The 20,468-nt window shown below is 44.0% G+C and overlaps 1 protein-coding gene across 1 annotated transcript in view; it reads right to left on the bottom strand.

Annotated features, from left to right (window-relative positions):
- The window catches only part of CACNA1G (calcium voltage-gated channel subunit alpha1 G), a gene marked incomplete at its 5' end in the record, with an annotated part of 425,627 nt that overhangs the window by 209,554 nt on the left and 195,605 nt on the right, over positions 1–20,468 (bottom strand). Inside the window, one exon of the mRNA XM_083353918.1 lies at positions 1,898–1,995. Within this exon, the coding sequence (XP_083210044.1) occupies positions 1,898–1,995 (98 nt within the window). The remainder of the gene's footprint in view (positions 1–1,897; positions 1,996–20,468) is intronic.

The following is a 20,468-nucleotide window of genomic DNA, read 5'->3' as shown; positions in this document are numbered from 1 at the left end:
TGGTGGTGGTTAATGGTGGTAGTTTAAGAAACCACAATTGGAGAAGCCCTGAAATAGAAAATAGAAACTAATTTCCTAAAACATCTGACCAGTAGTTTGCTATCAAAATGGTGCTATCAACTTTTGACTTTCAGAGATACAAAGGAGTCCAAAATATACAAACCCTCAAAATGCAAATATAAAATCAAAATCCTCTGGAGCTCTCTTATAGGCATAGGCATTATAGATGTACAATGAATTCTGGTTTCTTTATGGTTTGTATTGATATCTTGCCTTCTCTCCAGTAACTCAGGAAGACTTATATAGCACTTGCTTTTCCAATTCCTCCTCACAACAGCAACTTTGTGAGATAGTTTGAGGTGAGTTTGTATGATCATCCAGCGAGCTTCTGTGACCTGTGTCTCTCCAGTTCTAATATGACCACTATTGTTCCATATCTCTGGCTTTAATGTCATGATTTATCATCAAGGGTACCTGCCCTTGAAAAAAATATTTTTTCTAATTTAAACGTGTGTGTGTGTGTGTGTGTGTGTGTGTGTGCCATGCTTAAATAGAATAGCCATTCAAATCTAGGAATAAAGAGTAACAGAGTTGGAAGGGACCTTGGAAAAAGAACAAATTCAAGTAGAGGTTCTAAGATGAACACTGAACCTATAGTCCAAGTGAAGAAGGCCGAGAGTTGCAAATCTCTTTGTTTTCCTCCTGATAAATCAATTCTCTAAAACAATAACTATATCTATTATTTTGCGCACTGTTTTGATAGGATTAAGTGGAAAGTGTATCATGTGTTCCTTTTCATGATTTCTGGAGAACTCATTCTTCCCAGAAGGTCAAGGATGAAAGAGATCACATTAAAAGCAATGGCTGGGCACAAGGGATAAAGATACAGTGCATAGCTGAAGATAAAAAAAACAAGTACTCCAGAAAAATAACTGGTTCTGAAATGGATAGAATCTAACGCCCAATAATCTGTGATATTGGATGGACGTATTGTCCTAAAGGCAACAGGACTTCCTTGTTTTTCTTTGAAAATGATTCGCTTCTCATCCAAGAAACTTCTTCAGCTCTGACTGGATGATGGGGAATGGAAGGATCCAGTCAGAGCTGAAGAAGCTTCTTGGGTGAGAAGTGAAATGTCCTCAAAGAAAAAAAAAAGAAAGTCCAATTGCCTTGTGAAAAAGCACCTTTTGGACCACCATGACCTGGATGACTGAGAATCTCCATAGACAGACTTACTGCCTTAAATCAAGGAGCATCTGGCAACTCAAGGAAGAGGATTTGTTTATCATCCTCTGCAAGTGACTTAGTGCTAGTGGAAGAAAGCAGCCTTCCCTAACTATATCCACACATGTCCCCATACCAACGTTGTGTCTAATAACTTATCCATCCTTTTCCATCACAAACCACTAATGTCTCCAAATCAAGGGAATGAATGGTAAGAATTAAACAAGCTGCATAATTTATTCACATGAGACATTAACTGAAAAAACACTTCAGAAAGAGAAGCAAAACACAAGAAAGGCAAACATTTTTGGAAACAAAATATGAACACTTCTTTGCATGTTTGATCATAGTAACACAAACCACTCAGAGTCATTTAGATAATGAGATGGGGAGTGCATAAATCCGATCAATAAATAAATCCCTCATTTGCTGTGGGATTTCTGTCAAATGGCAGGACAATTCATCAAAAGGGAACAAACTGGACTGTTCATTCATAATGGTCTGGCAAATACCCCGATCATTGAGGTGCTGAAGAGACAGAAAGGGGAGCATGTTCAGTGCAATTTTGGAAAATATGTCATAGCTCCAATTTATTCTTTTGATTCCTCATTATCAGAAATGATGAACTATTAACAAAGGGAGGGGGAGAAGGGAGAAAAGAAATTCAACTTACTGGGAACTCTATTAATGGCTCTCAAAGGCCGGAGTACCCTGACTGTCCGAACAGCTGAGAAACTGACATTCTGCAAGTCCAGAGAGTATTCCAGCATGCTGCAAAATAAGTATATATACAAATATGTTATATGTATATGTCATAAGTAGAATAAACATTTCAGAATTCTGCAGGGAAAAAACCAGATGAAGCATCTAAACCAAATATACATACATGGTGATTTTTTTAAAACGAAAACAAAAACCCACTATTGGATTTCTCCCTATCAAAGAATATTCCTAGAGGAATTTATTAATGAGTCATTTGTACACCAGATTTAAGTTTGTGAATCAAAGCTATTTTGTAAAGTGTTCTCTCATCTTTATTTTGGTTATATTTTAGGCGATAGGTGAAGTTTCCCAAAGTTTATTGTACTTTTCAGAATGGAGAAATTTGTCCACATAGCATAAAAACAGTATAAACTAACTAAAGCTTTCAAATTTGGATTTTGTTTCCAACATATGGGAGCTATTCAAAAGTGATCCAAGTATAGGATCTACATAACCAAGTCTCCATTTTTGGCCTATCTTGGAGCAAGGTAAATTCGTAGAAATATGAATTATCCCATGGAACCAGTGATGGGATCCAGCCAGTTCGCACCGCTTCGGCAGAACCGGTAGCTAATTTTTTGTTGCCCAGGCCCAGAATGGACTTCCGGAAGCAGCATCCACACAGAGAACTGGTTGTTCACATATTTGAATCCCACCACTGCACAGCACCATGTTTACATAACTGCAATTTGCTGTCAGTCTGCAGACTCCTCTTAAAGCAATAATTTGGGGGAATTCTCTCATTACTCAGTTTGTGTTCATCTGCACTGCTATTCAAAATTCCACTGTCCAAACCATTTAGTTTCTTTCTTTGCTTCAGATCCTTTTCCTGGCTTCTCATTCCCTTCTCCATCTGGTGTTCTGTCTTCTCTACAAAGTGATTCACAGTTTCCCAACTTTTAGCTTTTTGTTTGTGCTTATTGCTTCTTCTTTTTTTTTTTTTTGAATTCCTTTCTTTCCACAAAACAAAAATCTCTGCTCAACTCAACACTCCTTTCATTTCCCCCCCCCTGGTTCCAGGAAATACCCCTCCTGGATGTGTAGGAGATGCTCTTTCTGTTCCTTTCCTCAAATGGAATGGGACAACTTGCCATGCCAACTCACTGGGGCCAACTCGCCATAGCCAAGTTGCTGCAGTCACCACACTACAGCCAATTTGCCATGGGAAAACATGTCACAGAACAATTCAAAAAAATACAACAGTAACATTAAATTTCAACAGAACCATGGCCAATTATAAAAAAGTAAATTCAGGAATACAAGAGTTACAATAATTTTGATGAAAAAGTGGTCACCAATAATAAAAGTAACTAAATGCAATTATTAATAAAGCTTTGAATTGTCCCACAGCAAGTTGGCTGTAGCGAGTTGTCCCACTGGGATTTGGCTGTGGCAAGTTGGCTGTGGCGAGTTGACCTAAACCAGGGGTAGGCAACCTTGGCTCTTTTATGACTCGTGGACTTCAACTCCCAGAATTCCTGAGCCAGCATGGGAGTTGAAGTCCACGAGTCATAAAAGAGCCAAGGTTGCCTACCCCTGACCTAAACCTTCCTCAAATCCATTTTCATGGTCCCTCAAAGCATGTATTTAATAGTTCACTCTACAGCCCATAGGCTTCATTTGCCTCCATTCTTTCCTCCCCTCCTCTCACTCCTGTGATTATAGGGCCCACTCTCTCTCTTAAAAGGCTGTACTAAAGCTATAAAGCTCCAAGTGTTCTGATAATACAGAATAAAATAGCAACAATATAATTTACATTTTGCAATTGCTCTGAGACTTCCAGGTATCCCACAGGGAGGTCTTTCCAAATTTTGTCAAAAATCCATCTAAAAACATGAATTTCATGGCTGAGTGTGGACTTACACCTGGATCTTCACAGTAACAATCTAGCACTTCAATCATTTTCCAGGTTTCATTATTCTTTTTCAAGTCTCTTGGAAAGCTAAGAACTGAGAACCAAGAACTTCTGCAGCACCATGAAGAGTATCCGAACTCAAAGAAAGAAGATACTTAGGGAGACTATTCCTTCCTTTCTCCTCTTTGAATTCAGCAGCCACCTGCCTGCCTACATTGGCAACAAGCATTCAGGGTTCTATAATAACTAGGATAAGCTATGATTACATTTTAGTTGAAAAAGCTGTACCGATGTAATTGCTAGTATTTGTTTCCTAGTGCTCCAGTAAGGAAAATGGTTTATGAAATAACTTAAAAATCACAGGCGCACTTGCACAGTATTTTAGATATGATGGTGTTTAATTTTTCTTACTGCTACAGAAGTGAAAAAATAATTTATGGCGCAGCCTTGAGGAGCAGCTAAACACTTTCACCTCACAGTTCTGGAAGATGTCACAACTTTATCTGCTTTCATAACATAATCTCCATGTCACATCATTGAAATGTATTCAAAAATGCCACGTAATTTACCATGTCTCCTTCGCTCAAGCACAGCTATTTGGGAAGCACATTTTAAAAGTTATTTAAAGATAGAGCTGTGCAATTAAATTTAATAGCAGTTCTGAATCATAGCAATGAGAAATGGACCTCATCACCAGGGACTGCCCTGAGACGGTCTGATGGTCTCCCAACACTTCCAGCTAACAGAGCCAGCTAACAAGTTGATGGAAACTGCAGCCTTCTAATACCTGAAACACTGAAGCTGTATTTTTCTTACATAGACTGTTCCCAAATCCTGCTTTAAAAATTCAGCCAACAATGTATGTACTATTAAAGAGTACAGCTACGAATACAGTACAACTAGGGCAGAGCTACTAGATTAAAGCTACCAAAGCCTAGGGCAAAATTATCTGCAAAAGTTTCAGGTTTAATCTCCAGTTTCTCCAAGTAGAGTTGATAAGGGCTCCTGAAGAGCTGCTGCAAGTCAGTGCTGAATTAGACAAATTCAATAGCATAACTTGAAATAATGCAGCCTCCTATATTCCTCCTTTTCTGTAACAACACAGTAAGCTCATCAATGGGCTCATCTATGGCCCATTAATATGTATTATATCACCAAGCACATAACAGTGCTTGATGAGGAACAGCAATATAATATGGAATGATAAAAGAAAATTCATGACATGGCAAACATTATATTATAATATCAAAGGAGGAGAACCATGTTAGTCTATCATAGCCCCAAATCACGAGAGTTTAGTAGCACCTTTTCTAAATAACAAATGTTATTAAAAGGCATATCTTTTGGTCAGTACAGCTTATTTCATCAAGTGCAGTGGAGTGGCTAAATGAATTTAAATTGAGATAGGAGAAATGGAAGGGCAGGAAGACTGGGGGGTTATGCAGGTGTAATTTACACACGACAGAGATTACATATACCCTCGAGGTATTTTGCCACTTTGGGATCTGCAACTGAGTGTCTTGCAAAGTTGAGATGCTGCCTGTTTTGAGTCCTTATGTCAAGCTGTTCATTCTTTTACACAAAGTTTGACCTATTTGTCCTTGGTAGAAGGAAAATTACCGATAGAATATGACACATATTTTATTGAAGGAATAGCATGTCAAGGTGGCTCTCATCTTGAGTGTAAAGCTGTTGGGGCCTGGGATAGCATTGTTGGTGTAAATCTGGGGGCAAACTAAACATTCAGGTGGTCAGAGAGCAGATTCCTGTGTTAGCATCATTTTACTCTTGTTGCTTGTAAGACTGCTTCAAGTTCATCACTATCAGATTAGGGGGATGGAGGCTACAACATATAAGGAACAGTTGCTGGAATTGGGCATGTCTAGTTTAATGAAGAGAAGGACGAGAGGTCACATGATAGCAGTGTTCCAATATCTCAAGGGTTGCCACAAAGAAGAGGCAGTCAAGCTATTTTCCAAAGCGCCTGAAGGTAGGACAAGAAGCAACAGATGGAAACTAATCAAGGAGAGAAGCAACCTAGAACTAAGGAGAAACTTCCTGACAGTTAGAACAATTAACCAGTGGAACAACCTGCCTCCAGAAGCAGTAAATGCTCCAACACTGGAAGTTTTTAAGAAGAGACTGGACAGCCATTTGTCTGAAATGGTATAGAGTTTCCTGCCTAAGCAGGGGGTTGGAGTAGATGACCTCCAAGGGCTCTTCCAACTTTATTATTGATCATTGCACAGTCAGCCAGATGTTCACACTGGATTTGGCATTTTTGTCAACCTATGGAGTCCTTACCAAGGACCAGGGATAGGCAGATATAGATGTTTGATGGTACTATAGATATTGTCGCAGGATGGAAGCAGTTCCTAGTAAGGCCGCCTTTTGCAATTGACTAATAGCGAATTTGTCAATGCCAATGGTGTTCAAGTGGTGCTCCAGTTGTTTTGGGATTGCACCCAAGGCACCTATTACTATTGGTACTACCCTTGCTTGCCTTTGCCACAGTCTTTCTATTTCTATTTGTAGGTCTTTGTATTTTGTTATCTTCTCCAGTTCTTTCTCGTTTATTCTTCTGTCTCCAGGCACTGCCACGTCCACTATCCAGACTTCTTTGTCTTTCTTATTGACAATTGTTAAGTCCAGGGTGTTATGTTGCAGATGCTTGTCTGTTTGAATTCTGAAGACCCAGAGCAGTTTAACTTTATCATTTTCTATGATTTTCTCTTGTGATCCCACCAGTTCTTGCTTACAGGCAAATGATATTTTTTGCAGATCTTCCAATGCACCATCGTTGCTACTTTGTATGCCTCTGCTTGTAGTCAGTCTGTGTGATCTTCTTGCAGCAGCTTACCAGGTGGTCCACTGTTTCTTTAGCTTCTTTGCATAGGCGGCACTTAATGTCTGTTGCCGTATTCTCAATTTTGACTTTGTATGCATTTGTCCTTAAGGCTTGGTCTTGTGCAGCCAGAATTAGTCCCTCAGTCTCTTTCTTCAACTTTCCTGCTCTTAGCCATTTCCTGGTCTTGTTATTATCTGCTTTCCCAGCTATTAATGTACTGGCCATGTAGTGCTTTGTCTTCCCATGCCTCTATTCTGTTCTTCATTTGGTCTTTCTTGTAGGCCAGTTTGGTCTCTCCAGTACTCAGCAAGCCTTCCTGATATACTAATTTCAGTGCATCTTCATCGTTGTCCTTCAGATATTCTTCCAAAGCCATTTTTTCTTCTTCAACCATCTGATGTACTTGCAGCATTCCACATTCACCTATTTGCCTTGGTAGATAAGAGTCTGTCAATGTCACTGCGTGGATGAAGGGTATTATTATTATTATTATTATTATTATTATTATTATTATTATTATTATTATTATTATTATTATTATTATTGTCATCATCATTATCATAATTGAAAAAGAGCTTATGGAGCTCATCAGAACTCACACATCAAATGTTTACAGACTGTCTCTGAAGGTCTCCTCAAACCCAATGGATTTTATCAAATTGCAGTTGTTCGTGAATAAGGTATTTATATTTGCAATTGTTTTGTTTTGCATACAACCAGTTTCTGCACAAGTCCCTTGTCCCCCAAACTTCATCCCAATTTAAAGCCTGCATCAGCCTAGCCCAGGGATCAGCAACCTGAAACAGTGAAAGAGCCACTCGGAACCGGTTCCCTCACAAAAGGAAAAACTGGGAGCCACAAAAAATGTGTGTGCATGTGCGTACATGCGCGCATGTGCAGAACAGGGTTTGACTGAAGAGTGGAGCCAAAGCGAGATATGCACCTACCCTGCATATTTGAATTGATTGGTTGAACTTTTTTAGTCCCCTTTTTTTTGGAGATGGCTGAAAGAGCCGCATGTGGCTCCGGAGCCGCGGGTTGCAGACCTGTGGCCTAGCCCAAGGGTAGGCAACCTTGGCTCTTTTATAACTCATGGACTTCATCTCCCAGAATTCCTGAGCCAACATAGCTCAGCATGGAAACCTCTCCCTTCCCCTCAGCATGGCTGGCTCAGGAATTCTGGGAGTTGAAGTCCACAAGTCATAAAAGAGCCAAGGTTGCCTACCCCTGGCCTAGCCACTCCAAGCATCTGACGAAGTGAGCTGCAGCTCACGAAAGCTGAAACTTTTTAATAAAATGTGTTAGTCAGAAAAACTGCTACCAGACTCCTTCTGAGACTTTGCTTACTATAGCACGTAATCTTTGAGGGAGGGAAGGGAACCACTCTTCCCTCCACCCCTCCATCCTGCTTCTAATAGAAGCCAGAATGGCAAATGCAGGAAGTTTTCAACAAGTAAAAGCAACCCATGAGCCACAGACTCCTTTCTCAGAGACTCCAAAAGAAGATGTAAAGTCTGAGACGAAGAAGATGAGGTTGATGTGCCTTTGAGTTAGCATCGACTCCTAGGGGCTGCCTGGACTAATATCTGCAGGTCCCCCCCTCCCCACAACACACTCTTTTGGCAAGATTTTGGAAGAGCCAGCTTGGTGTAATGATTAAGGCATCAAGCTAGAAACCTGGAAAGTGCTGAGTTCTATTTCCCTCTTAGGCACAAAGCCAACTGGGTGACCTTAGGTCATTCCCTCCCTCTCAATCCCGGAAAGGAGGCAATGGCAACCACTTTCAAAATCTTGCCAAGAAAACTGTTAAAGCATTACTAAAAAGTGGCACACAAAGGCAAATTAGAACGGTTCACTTTGTGCTGACTGCAAGCTACTCAGGGCATGTGAATAATGACAGCCTTAAGGAGAAGGAAGAAAGATGAGAATCCAGAAGAGGGCTTGATACCTACACTGGTGAAAAAGTTGCCGCTATTCTGTAATCCTGTAACCCCCAAATCTTCCTGCAGTTGCCTCTGGCAATTGGCAAAGCTGTCCTCCCCCCCCAAAAAAAGAGGGGGAACACATCTCTATAAGGTAGGGATGAGGAAACCATGGCCCTTTCATGACTGGCTCAGGAATTCTGGGAGCTGAAGTCCACAAGTCAAAAAAGGGTCATGGTTCCCCGCCCCTTCTATAATGAGACTGAAAGGATTTGAAAAGACAGTGGCATCAGGGAACGTTTGAAAAACTCTACTTACAATCCCCCTTCTTGATTATTCAAATAGCTATTTAACTTTATTTTTTTACATGCATTTTTCAGAATGAGAAGATGGATCAAGGTGACAAAAGTGAAAAGGACTAATGGCCCTTTGACAAATATTTCACCTCTCTGCTAGCTGGAATTCCCGTGACCATGGTGTTGTGCCCCCCAACCCCATCCTGCCACCCAAGACAGTGTAGTTACTCTACATTGATGAAAATGGAAGAGGCTATTACTGGGTATACATGGACTTGTTTTGTGTGAATTAGCCACAAGATGGCTCCCTGAAGCTGAAGTATCATGTATGCCCTGGTAGGGTGAAAGCGATCAAATGGAAAAAAAATGGATTAGAATCTAAGCCTAGCCCTGATTTATTCCTTCAAAGGGGGTTAGATGCAGGCCCACAGACCTCCTTTTCCATTGTTGTGGTGGTGGTGGGGGGGATGCTTGGAAAAGACCAGTTTAAACCATTATGAACATACGGCTGGAGCTTTATGTATGGATTAGAAATGAGATACATTCCTTTGGGCAGCAGGCTCTCAGCAATTTAATTTCTAATGCTAGGAAGAAAAATATATATTTACTTTCTGGTGTATGTTTTGGCCACCCTGTCTAGAAAGGTCTTTGCTACAACCTAGTGCTGCTAGAGAGCACAGTCAAATGCACTGAATTGTGAATAAGATTTACCAAACCCAAGAGGTTTAGTTCCAAGTACAGATAGCTTATCAGTATCTGTTTTATATCCAGCCTGTCCAGCTCAATGGTTTCTATACTGACTGGCAGAGCCTGTCCAGGGGCTCAGACAAGACTGTTTTCCAGCTCAATCCTGAATCCAGGAGAATCTTCCGCACCTATGCTAGGCTGTGATGTGTCCTTCCAGAATTAAGATGAGCTTCAGATTTTCCAATTTAGTTCCTCTATAAACAACCTTTATATATACTCGGAATCAACGTTGCATTGAACAATCCTCTATAAACCAACTTAGGGTATCATATTAGAACATTTTGTTTTGGACACTGTATATTTTAAAACTAATTATATACAGGACCCAGATTGTTGGGGGCAATTAAGCTGACTTTGTAATAATGCCGCTTGGGGTGTGTGTGAAAGCCCTAATAAGCAGGCATATACATAGAATGAAGGCTACTGCTAAGCTTGTAAGCCGCCCTGAGTCTTCGGAGAAATGGAATTTTAAAAAAAAAGACAAATGAAATTCCATAATCTCCTACTGATTCACCTCAGTGTTCTAGTGAACAATAGCCATGAGATAAAATGAAACCATGACTCTACTGTTATTCAGGCACACATCCTTAGACGTTAGAAGCACAGGATGAGATTGAAAGGCAGAAATCAAGGGAAATCAATCTTTGCACAATTGCTCCTTTTCCTGAAGCATCCAGTATTAACCAGAGTTTTACTGATGCTTCTAATATTAACTAGCATTAAGGTCGGGAGTCATGTAGATTGCTGACTGATAATTCACAGATAAATGAGCAGACGCCACAAAATCACTTGTCACAATAGCTCCATATTAAGAATCAGAATGGATAAAGCGAACAGATTGGTATGCTTCAATTACATTTGGGCTCAAAATCATCTGGGAAACTGAGTTACAATGGTTGCACATACAGAAAAGTATATACAGCTTTCAAGTTTGCTTGTTTATTCACTTTTTTTCTCTATCTCAGTTGTTGCACATCTCATCAGACAGTTGGCTGGCTCAAACTCATTAGTTTGTACTGAAAAACAGAGTTCCACATCAGAAAAATGAATGCACTTATGCAACTTATAGCCATTGTTTTAAAATATATTTAATCAATGTATTGACCATCTGTGCAGACTTCAGTGTGCACATGTGTCATCTCTCCTGCTGCATTGGTTATTGACTTGCTTCCAGGTACTAGTTGCTAGTTGTCACCTTTAAAACCCTTCATGGCATGGGACCAGGTTATCTGAGGGACCATCTCTTGCTGATAACATCTACCTGACCCATGAGAGTGGGGAGGCAAGGAATGTTGTGGGTCCCATCCCTTAAAGAGGTATATCTTCTGGGACCCAGAAGAAGGGCCTTCGCTATAGAGGCTCCCTCCCTCTGAAACATCATCCCTCCAGAAAATAGACTGGTCCTTACTCTTTTTTTTTTCTGCCCAAGATGGCGACGGCCGCAACCTAAGCTTCGGGCGCTCTTTGAGGGCCCCAAAGGATTCAGCTCGGGGAAGCCCACGGTATGTGGAGGCGATTTTGGGGGTGGGGGATCTAAAACAGCTGCTGGGCGCTGTTTTCTGTGGCGCTGAGCCCCCCCCCTTCGAACTAGCGGCGCTTGACATCTGCCGCCTGCTGACCTGCCGATCCCATTATGGCGCCGAGCGCTGCTATGCTGTGAAATCCGGGACGTCTGCCTTGCTTTCTTCATCTGCTGCTGGCTGAGGCGACTCTGGGAATTGGGGTTTTTTAAAACAGCTGCTGGGCGCTGCTTTTCGTGGCGCCGAGCCCCCCCCCTCCAAAATAGCGGCTTGTTGATTCTAACGAGCGATGCTGAGAACTGCCTGCCGACCTGCTGAGCTCCATTATGGCGCTGAGCGCTGCTACGCCGTGAAGCCCGGGACGTCTGCCTGGTTTTTCATCTGCTTGCGGGCCGAGGCGACTTTGGGGATTGGGGATTTTTGAAACAGCTGCTGGGTGCTGCTTTTCGTCACGCTGAGCCCCCCCCCAAACTAGTGGCCTGCTGATTTGAATGAGCAGCGCTGAGAATTCCCTGCCGACCTGCTGAGCTCCGTTATGGCGCCGAGCACTACTACAGCGCCGTGAAGCCCGGGATGCCCTTCCTGTCTTCCCTCCTCTGCCTGCTCGCCGTGGATACCCTCTGCTTGTCGGAGGGGCAGCGGCGACGATCCCACCGGACGGAGATCCTTCTATGACTATCTGCTGGCTGGCACCGTTTTTGGCGGTGCGGAGCCTCCTTCTCCTTCCGGATGGTGGTTGCAGACTGTGGGCCTGGTCATCGGCCTCGGCGGACATGCTAGCAATTTCCCGGACTCAATATAGCTGCTGGGATCACCTCTCTCTGCCGTTGGAAGATGGTTTGGACTGGCGGACGGGCATTGGGGAGAGAATGTTTCTGCTCTCTCCCCCCAGACTGGCGGCGCTGGCTGGCGGTGTGAGGATCGACAGAGGCCTGGCCTGCCTGTTCTCTACTTTCTTTGTTGACAGGCAGGCTCCGTACCTGATGGGAATTAAGATCTCCCTAGTGATAGTCCAGTGTGGACGGGACCGAACCGTGGTGGGAGGATGGTTTTGGACTGGTCAGCGACCACCTCACTGGTGTGAGAGACCAGTTGGGGTGGGCCTGGCTCAGGATCCCTCTTTTCTCTCTCTGCTCCAGTTAGACTCCTCAGCCGGAGTGAGAGGACGGCTGAGGTTGTCCCTTGGATTTCCATCTCAGGTGAGAGCTGAGATGGTCTTGCAGACTGAGAGACATGCCCACTGGACTCCTTCTTTTTCCATCTATGTACCATCAACGAGCGATCCTCTGGACATACTTACAACATCGGCCCTAAGAGACTATTTGAGCGCAATATGGTCTATCGTTATTCCGAAGCGGACGTGTATGCCCTTAGGGCGGTTCCTGCCTCATGGGCGCGCCCTGTCGCCTGTTTCCATACTTCCCTTAATGACGGGCCCAAGCTTTGGGACCCCGAGAGGTGGTTGGGCTTAGATAGGGGCCTCGAGTTAAGACGTGCCAAGAGGCCCCTGATAAGATTCTTAGCCGGTTATTTTAAGAGGTTAGGGAGGGGGAGGGAGGGGGGGGTAGGGAGGGAACCTGTAACCGGCACTCAGTCTGGACCTGTTAGAGGTCCTGACGGGACGGGGTCGGGGGAGGTGGCTGCTGGTGCTGGGAATGTGGGGGTGGGGCATCGAATCCCCACGGCGATAGGGTATGGCAGCAGGTGTTTGCGCGGAGGGCCATATCAACATCTGGGATCGCGCCCCCGCTATCTCCGAGCGGTGGCGCGCTCCGACCCTCCGGTTAGCACCCTTTTACCCGGGGATGAGGGTGATCAGGCCCCTGAGCTCAGGTTGGTCTATTTTAACGCTAGATCCGTAGTTAACAAAGCTCCCCTCATCCGTGACCTGATCGAGGAGGAATGTGCGGATCTAGCGTGCATCACGGAAACTTGGCTGGGCTCGGAGGGAGGGGTGCCTCTCACCGAGTTATGCCCGCCAGGTTTCCGGGTGCTGCACCAGCCACGGGCTCAGGGCAGGGGTGGTGGGGTGGCAGTGGTAATTCGGGAGACTCTGTGTCCCCGGGAGGCCACCATTGTCCAGATGGCTGGGAGTGAATCCCTCCTCTTGAGATGTGGTCCTCAGGTTCAGTTGGGCTTGTTGCTTACATACCTGGCGCCCAGCTGTGTGGCAACAGCCCTGCCTGAGCTGCTCGACACCCTCTCAGGGTTGGCGGTGGAGTTCCCCAGGCTTATAGTCCTGGGTGACTTCAACCTGCCATCACTGGGAGGGTCGTCGGAGTTAGCTCGGGAGTTCATGGCTTCCATGACAGCCATGGGCCTGACCCAGGTTATTGAGGGCCCGACTCATGAGGGGGATCATACTCTCGACCTGGTGTTCCTGTCTGGACAGTGGTTGGACGATCTGGGAGGGGGTTCCCCGTCCATCACCCCTATGTCATGGTCAGATCATCACCTCCTGAGGCTGGTTTTCCGTCATGCCACCCCCCGCCGCTGGGCGGCGGAACCGACCAGGTGGTTCCGCCCCAGGTGCCTAATGGACCCGGATCGGTTCCAGAGGGCGCTTGGGCCTATACCTATCACCCTTACCCACAGCCCAGTCGATGCCCTGGTGGAGGCCTGGGAAACGGCTGCCACCAGGGCACTCGACTGCATTGTACCCATGCGACCTCTGACCCGTCGCAGATCCCGCTGGGCCCCATGGTTCTCTGTGGAGATCCGGGAGATGAAGCGTCGGAGACGAGGTCTAGAGAGCGGTTGGAGATCCAGCCGATACGAATCCAACCGATTGCAGTTAAGAACCTTTATAAGGTCTTATCTTGCGGCGATAAGGACGGCGAAGTCTAACTACTTTGCCGCCCTTATCGCGTCCGCAGATAATCGCCTGGCTGCCCTGTTTAGGGTGACTTGCTCCCTCCTTAACCAGGAGGTGAGAGAGGATCCCTTGCAGGGACGAGCCGAGGAGTTTAGTCATCATCTGGTGGACAAAATCGCTCGGATCCGGACCGTCTTGGACTCTGACTGGGCAGAGTCTGATGGGGAGGAATCAGGCGGTCTTGAGCATGTTATCTGGACTGAGTTCGATCCTGTTTCCCCTGATGATGTGGACAGGATCATGGGGAGACTGAGCACCACCACCTGTTTGTTGGATCCGTGCCCCTCCTGGCTAGCTTATGCGGCTCGGGAGGGAACACGAGGCTGGTTCCATGCAGTAATAACTGCTTCCTTGAATGAGGGTGTCTTTCCTGCTGCCTTGAAGGAGGCGGTGGTGAGACCCCTTCTCAAGAAGCCTGCTTTGGACCCGGCTGTTTTAAATAACTATCGTCCAGTCTCCAACCTTCGCTTTCTGGCGAAGGTTGTTGAGAGTGTGGTGGCGCATCAGCTCCCTCTGTTCCTGGAGGAAACTGATTATCTGGACCCGTACCAATTGGGCTTCAGGCCCGGACACAGCACGGAGACGGCATTGGTTGCGCTGGTGAATGATCTCTGGAGGGCTAGGGACAGGGGTTGTTCCTCTGTCCTGGTCCTATTAGATCTCTCAGCGGCGTTCGATACCATCGACCATGGTATCCTGCTGCGGCGTCTCAGGGGGTTGGGAGTGGGAGGCACCGTTCTACGGTGGTTCTCCTCCTACCTCCAGGGCCGCTCGCAGTCGGTGTTGGCGGGAGGGCAGAGATCCGCCCCGAGGTCTCTCATTTGTGGAGTTCCTCAGGGGTCGGTTCTCTCGCCCCTCCTGTTCAACATCTATATGAAGCTGCTGGGTGAGATCATTCATGGCTTTGGGGTGGGGTATCACCAGTACGCTGATGATACCCAACTTTTTCTTTCCACCCCGAACCAACCCAGTGATGCCCTCTCCGTGATGTCCCGGTGCCTGGAGGCGGTTCAGGTCTGGATGGGGAGAAACAGGCTTCGTCTCAATCCCGCCAAGACTGAGTGGCTGTGCATATCGGCATCTCGGGTTAACCAAGTTATTCCATCCTTAATGATGGGGGGTGAGGTATTACCCCCCGTTGATAGGGCTCGCAACCTGGGCGTCCTCCTGGACTCACGGCTCAATTTTGAAGAACATATAGGAGCCGTGACCAGGGGGGCTTTTGCACAGGTTCGCCTGGTGCGCCAGTTGCATCCCTATCTGGACCGAGATGCCCTACGCACAGTTACTCATGCGCTAGTGACCTCCCGTTTGGACTACTGTAACGCTCTCTACATGGGGCTGCCCTTGAAGACCACTCGGAGGCTTCAACTGGTGCAGAATGCAGCCGCGCGAGTTGTAATGGGGGTTTCCCGATACTCCCATGTAACACCTCTACTCCGCGAGCTGCATTGGCTTCCGGTTGCCCTCCGGGTGAAATTCAAGGTGCTGGTTATTACCTATAAAGCCCTACATGGCCTGGGTCCGGGTTATTTGAGGGAACACCTGCTGCCGGCATCAAACGCCCTTTGCCCAGTGCGCTCCCACAGGGAGGGTCTGCTCAGGGTTCTGCCGGTGAGAGATTGCCGGCGGGTGACACCCAGGGATAGGGCCTTCTCAGTGGGAGCGCCTGCCCTCTGGAACCAGCTGCCGGTGGAGCTGAGAACTGCCCCCGACCTCCGATCATTCCGCCGGGGCCTGAAGACCTGGCTCTTTGAGCTCTCGGGCCCAGGCTGAGGAGAAATTTTTAATTGGGGTTTTTAAGTCTACAGGGTCAATTTAATATTTTTTAATTTGGTTTTTAACTTTTGTATGGTGGACTTTTTAATTCCCTGTAAACCACCCTGAGTCCTCAGGGAAAGGGCAGTATATAAATGTAACTAAATAAATAAATAAATAAATGATGCTCTTTTGCAAGGCCATAAAGGCATGGTTTTACCATCGGGCCTGGGGAACCCAGAGTGAGATGGAGCCCATTAAATGGTTGATTTGAGTCAACCATTTGTGTTGTTGTTAAGGAGGGGTGGGGGTTTATCATTATTTTTTATTATTTTTATTGTTTCTACATTGTGCTTTTATTATCTGTAAGCCGCCTATAGTTGCTGTGAGTGAGTAGGTGGCTATATAAATTATCTAAAATAAGTAAATCAATAAAATAAATAAATCTCAATTGCCAAAGCAACAAAAAAATTGATTAAAAACAAATCCAAAAAAAATACCCTGATCCAACAGTAAGAAAGAAATTAGCTAAACACGCTCTTATGTACATTCCAGTCCTATTACTGGATAAGCCTTGATCACCATGGTGGATTACCTTCATAAGGCCAGAAGAGATGTGAGTTTGGAACCCTTACTTGAACTCTCAGCAACTTTTAATACTGTTGGTCGTGGCTTCCTTTGAACTGGTTTTGAACTTAATTTGGTATTGGAAACATCATTATATGATTCCACTCTTATCTGTAAAGTAGACTCTAGAGAATAGCATTAGGTTAGTTTCCTGGCAATTTTGCACAACTCAATGCACCGTCTTCTCTACAATGCTGTTTAAAATCTGCTGGGTGTATTATGGAATTTAGAAAGAACTTTAATCAGTGCAAAAAGTCCTCGGGTTATGACAGCAATTAGATCATGACCACTAAGCAGTGTGGTCTTAAAGCATGACATCAAACAACTGCATAACTTACTGATGGCAATGTCAGAGGTCTTTCTTGCCAACATTAAGTGAGGCTCACAAGGACCTCGTGTGATTGAAACTTGTAACTTCTTGCAAGCTTCCAACAAGCAAAGTCTATGAACACAGATCATGAATGTGTTTTATGAAAATCACTCAGGCAGATTGGCCTCCCACCTCCAATTCACACGGCAATAAAAGAGGGATAAGGGGAAGTACTCTGATACTTGCAAGACTCTATTACTATAGTTATCCTAAGAAAAGGAGTTTTATATCTACATAATGTCTGTTCTTAGTATGGCTTGCCTTATAGGGCTGACACAATTATCAGCTTTGACTGATACTGTATGTTAACTGCATTCATTCCTGGGCAGGAATACCGCTGCTACACAATGATTCATTTAAATATTGTTCTACAAAACCCTAAACAAATTAAAATTATTCCAAGTATATTAGCCTCCCAACACCAATATCCTTTAGGAAATGTCCTGTTCCATCTTTTAATCTCAAAGATCTCATACCTCTCCTGCCCATCTCATTTCCTCTCCAGGGCCCATCACTAATGTCCTGTAAGTGTTATTTTAAAGTCTTTAAAGTTATTTTAAAGTTTAGACTGAACTTTCCCTGGGTATTAACTCCCCTTAATAGCCATCTTTTAAAAGGACTGCTTTTAATTGTTTTTCATTGGACTTGCAAACCATGGTGAGATTCTTTCCCATAAGAAATGGTATAAAAAATAAATACATGGAATTTGTCACAAAATGAAAAAGTCCAAAGCCCATAGAAAGTGCAGATATTTGTACCACATGGGGTTGGTTTTTTTGAAAGGCTACACCTGATAAGTTTATGACATTATTGGGATTCATCAAAATGTTGCCTCCCAATGTTTAACACTGCAGACAGGCATTTCATCAGAATGTATCACAACTCTATCAAAATTAAGATGAACCTTTCTTTCCTTAATTCTGGGTATCCTATGACAAGCATATTTGTCCTAAATATCTCAGCTTCTTACATTTTGAAATGCTTCAGTTATATTACTCTTTGGATGACAAAGTATGCTGCCAAATCCCTGGTTAAACTTCAATATTACTTTTCAAGAATGCCCAATGAAATAATGACCTATAATTACATGAGTCATTAAAACACCTCATTTCTATATCCAGCCCTGTTCTAGGCAGAGCTGCTGTTTTAGAAAGATGTGATAACATGCTAATGTTCCTTTTCAACTTCAATAAGCCCAATTGTTAAGCAGAGGGACACATGGTAGAAAAATACTTTGGGGCAGAGTGTTAATACTTGCATCATATAATCAGAGTAAAACATGAAGTTCCTCAAAATTTAGCTGCGCAAAATGTAAAGGTAAGGCCTTGTCTAGGAGATTTGTGTAGAAGGAACCAGATGGCCTCAATACGGATAAACAGAAAATCATAATAGTCAGGCTGCCCTAAACCTAAGCTAGTCCAGTGCTGCTAGAGCAGAGGTCCCCAACCTTTTGGGCACCAGGGACCGGTTCGGTGTAGATTTTTTGTTCCATGGACTGGAGAGTGCGTGGTTTTGTGTGCTGCCTGCATCCCACAGATGGGACTTTGCTTGTTTGTGCAGACCAGTTGCTGGCATGCTGTGGCTCGGTACAGGTCCATGTACCGGGCATTGGGGACCCCTGTGCTAGAGGCCATTGTTAAAGCAATTTACTACCCCATTGAACATTCTTGTTTCAAAACAATAGATAGATAATGAGAGAGAGAGAGAGAGAGAGAGAGAGAGAGAGAGAGAGAGAGAGAGAGAGAGAGAGAGAGAGAGAGAGAGAGAGAGAGAGAGAGAGGCAGACAGACATTACATTTTTTCCAATAACTTTCAGCTCTCTCTGTAGAAAGTAAAGCTATATAAGGTAACGAAGGAAAAAGGGACATATATTCCTCAGCAATGAAACTTCAATGAAAGTTGATGATCTTGGGGAGGAGGAGAGGGAAAAAGAATATTTAATTTCATATTGAAAATGTTAATCTTTGCTAGCTGGATGTCCCAAAAGGAATAGGGCAGTTTACAACAAATGCTGACGTGGCTGTTATCCCGAATTTCTGGTTAAATTCCAAAGTAGTGGGACCTTTAAAAGAGAAAGACTACCCATGTGCTCAAAAGCATGAAGAATTATTACTTATTGTTATGTAACTAGCGTAGCATTGCTTAGGGCAATATTATACAAGATTAATTAGCATCAAAATTTCCGAACAATCTGAGGAGGCTCTGCTTCTCCCAGCATGTTCCTCATGCTCCTGTATTGAAGTAGCCCTATCTCTCAAAGATTCGGCATGGCCCTTTCAAAACCCCATCTAAAGCACATCAGCATAGTAGAAATGTCTTCTCTGCAGGCACACACATGCTTCAAAAGTCACGACCATTATGACCCACCAAGCAGCAAGTTCTGAGAGCAAATCTGTTAAATACTCCATCAATATTTCATCATATATGTAATTTCAGGCAGCCTGCCCTTCCATAATATCTGCCTGAGGCAAGCAACCATTTTAGAATTAGAGCCAGCAGGGTGGTTAAAGTGCTGGATTAGCAGCAGGGAGAACGAAGTTCGGCCTACTTTCAGTCATAGAAGTTTACAGATTGACTTTGGGCCACTCACATTCTCTTAGACCAATAACCCCCATGGGGTTTATTATGGGGGAAAAATACTGAAAGGGGATAGTGGTATCTGCGTTGTCTTGAGTTGCTAGAGGAAAAAATGGGGATAAATCTAATGAATGAATAAATATTTGGAATGTTGGGGGATGTCTACCAGGTCCAAAAATGATCTGCCACAGTGAGGCATAGCCCATCACAAAAACCATATGGACCACCCTGAAACCACCTCCATTTGTCCCTCTGGCATTACAGGATCTTCTCTACCACCTCCAAGCTCACATTCCTAAGAGTTTCTTTTTTTCTTTTAAATTAAAGTTAGGTAGGGGAGGGAGATAAATGGCACTAAGGGAAATGTCTGCATTTTATTTTTGCTATATTATATTTGTTGCTTTAATTGGTTCTGCAGAATGCTTTAATTGCTGGTTTTATTGTATGCCACCCAGAATGACTTTGGGTGAGATGGGTGGCCGTATAAATTGGACAGATAAAAATAAAATAAATAAGCATGCCTAAATCTACCAGTGTATTGAAAAATACATTGCCTGTCTGTGATATAACTGCTTAGATAAAAAAAAATGTTGCATAAAACAAAGGCAGAATGAATGAGTGTGAACTCCAGACTAATTATCCTTACATTTCTTTGCTTTGATAATGGAGGAGGGAGAATTGCTTTTAGTCCTTTAAACATATATATGGAGAAAGGGGAAATAGTTCCAAACAGAATCAATTTGAAGCAGAACAAAGCAAAAATAAATAAATCTCTAACTTCTGGAATAAGCCACTTAAGCAATATGATATAATGACAACTCTGAAAGCTTCAGTCTTTTTTCCCTTGCTCCAAATTCCCTCCTGACTTCATTTTCCAATGTTGCTCATGTATCTAGACATCACCATGCTCTCTATCCTAACTAACTGGCTGCTCATTGAAAATTTTCAACTATGGCTACCAAGTGGCATATTCTTTCCTACTGCAAGTTAAAATCCCTCTGCAGTGTAAACCAAGGATCAGCTCACGGAAGATCTTCTCCAGACTGGCCTCTGAAAGACATGTTCGGAAAAGGAGTTTCAACACATC

This window comes from Vipera ursinii (assembly GCF_947247035.1).
Source record: "Vipera ursinii genome assembly, chromosome: 2".
NCBI lineage: Eukaryota > Metazoa > Chordata > Lepidosauria > Squamata > Viperidae > Vipera > Vipera ursinii.
This window is presented reverse-complemented; position numbering and strand designations above follow the sequence as displayed.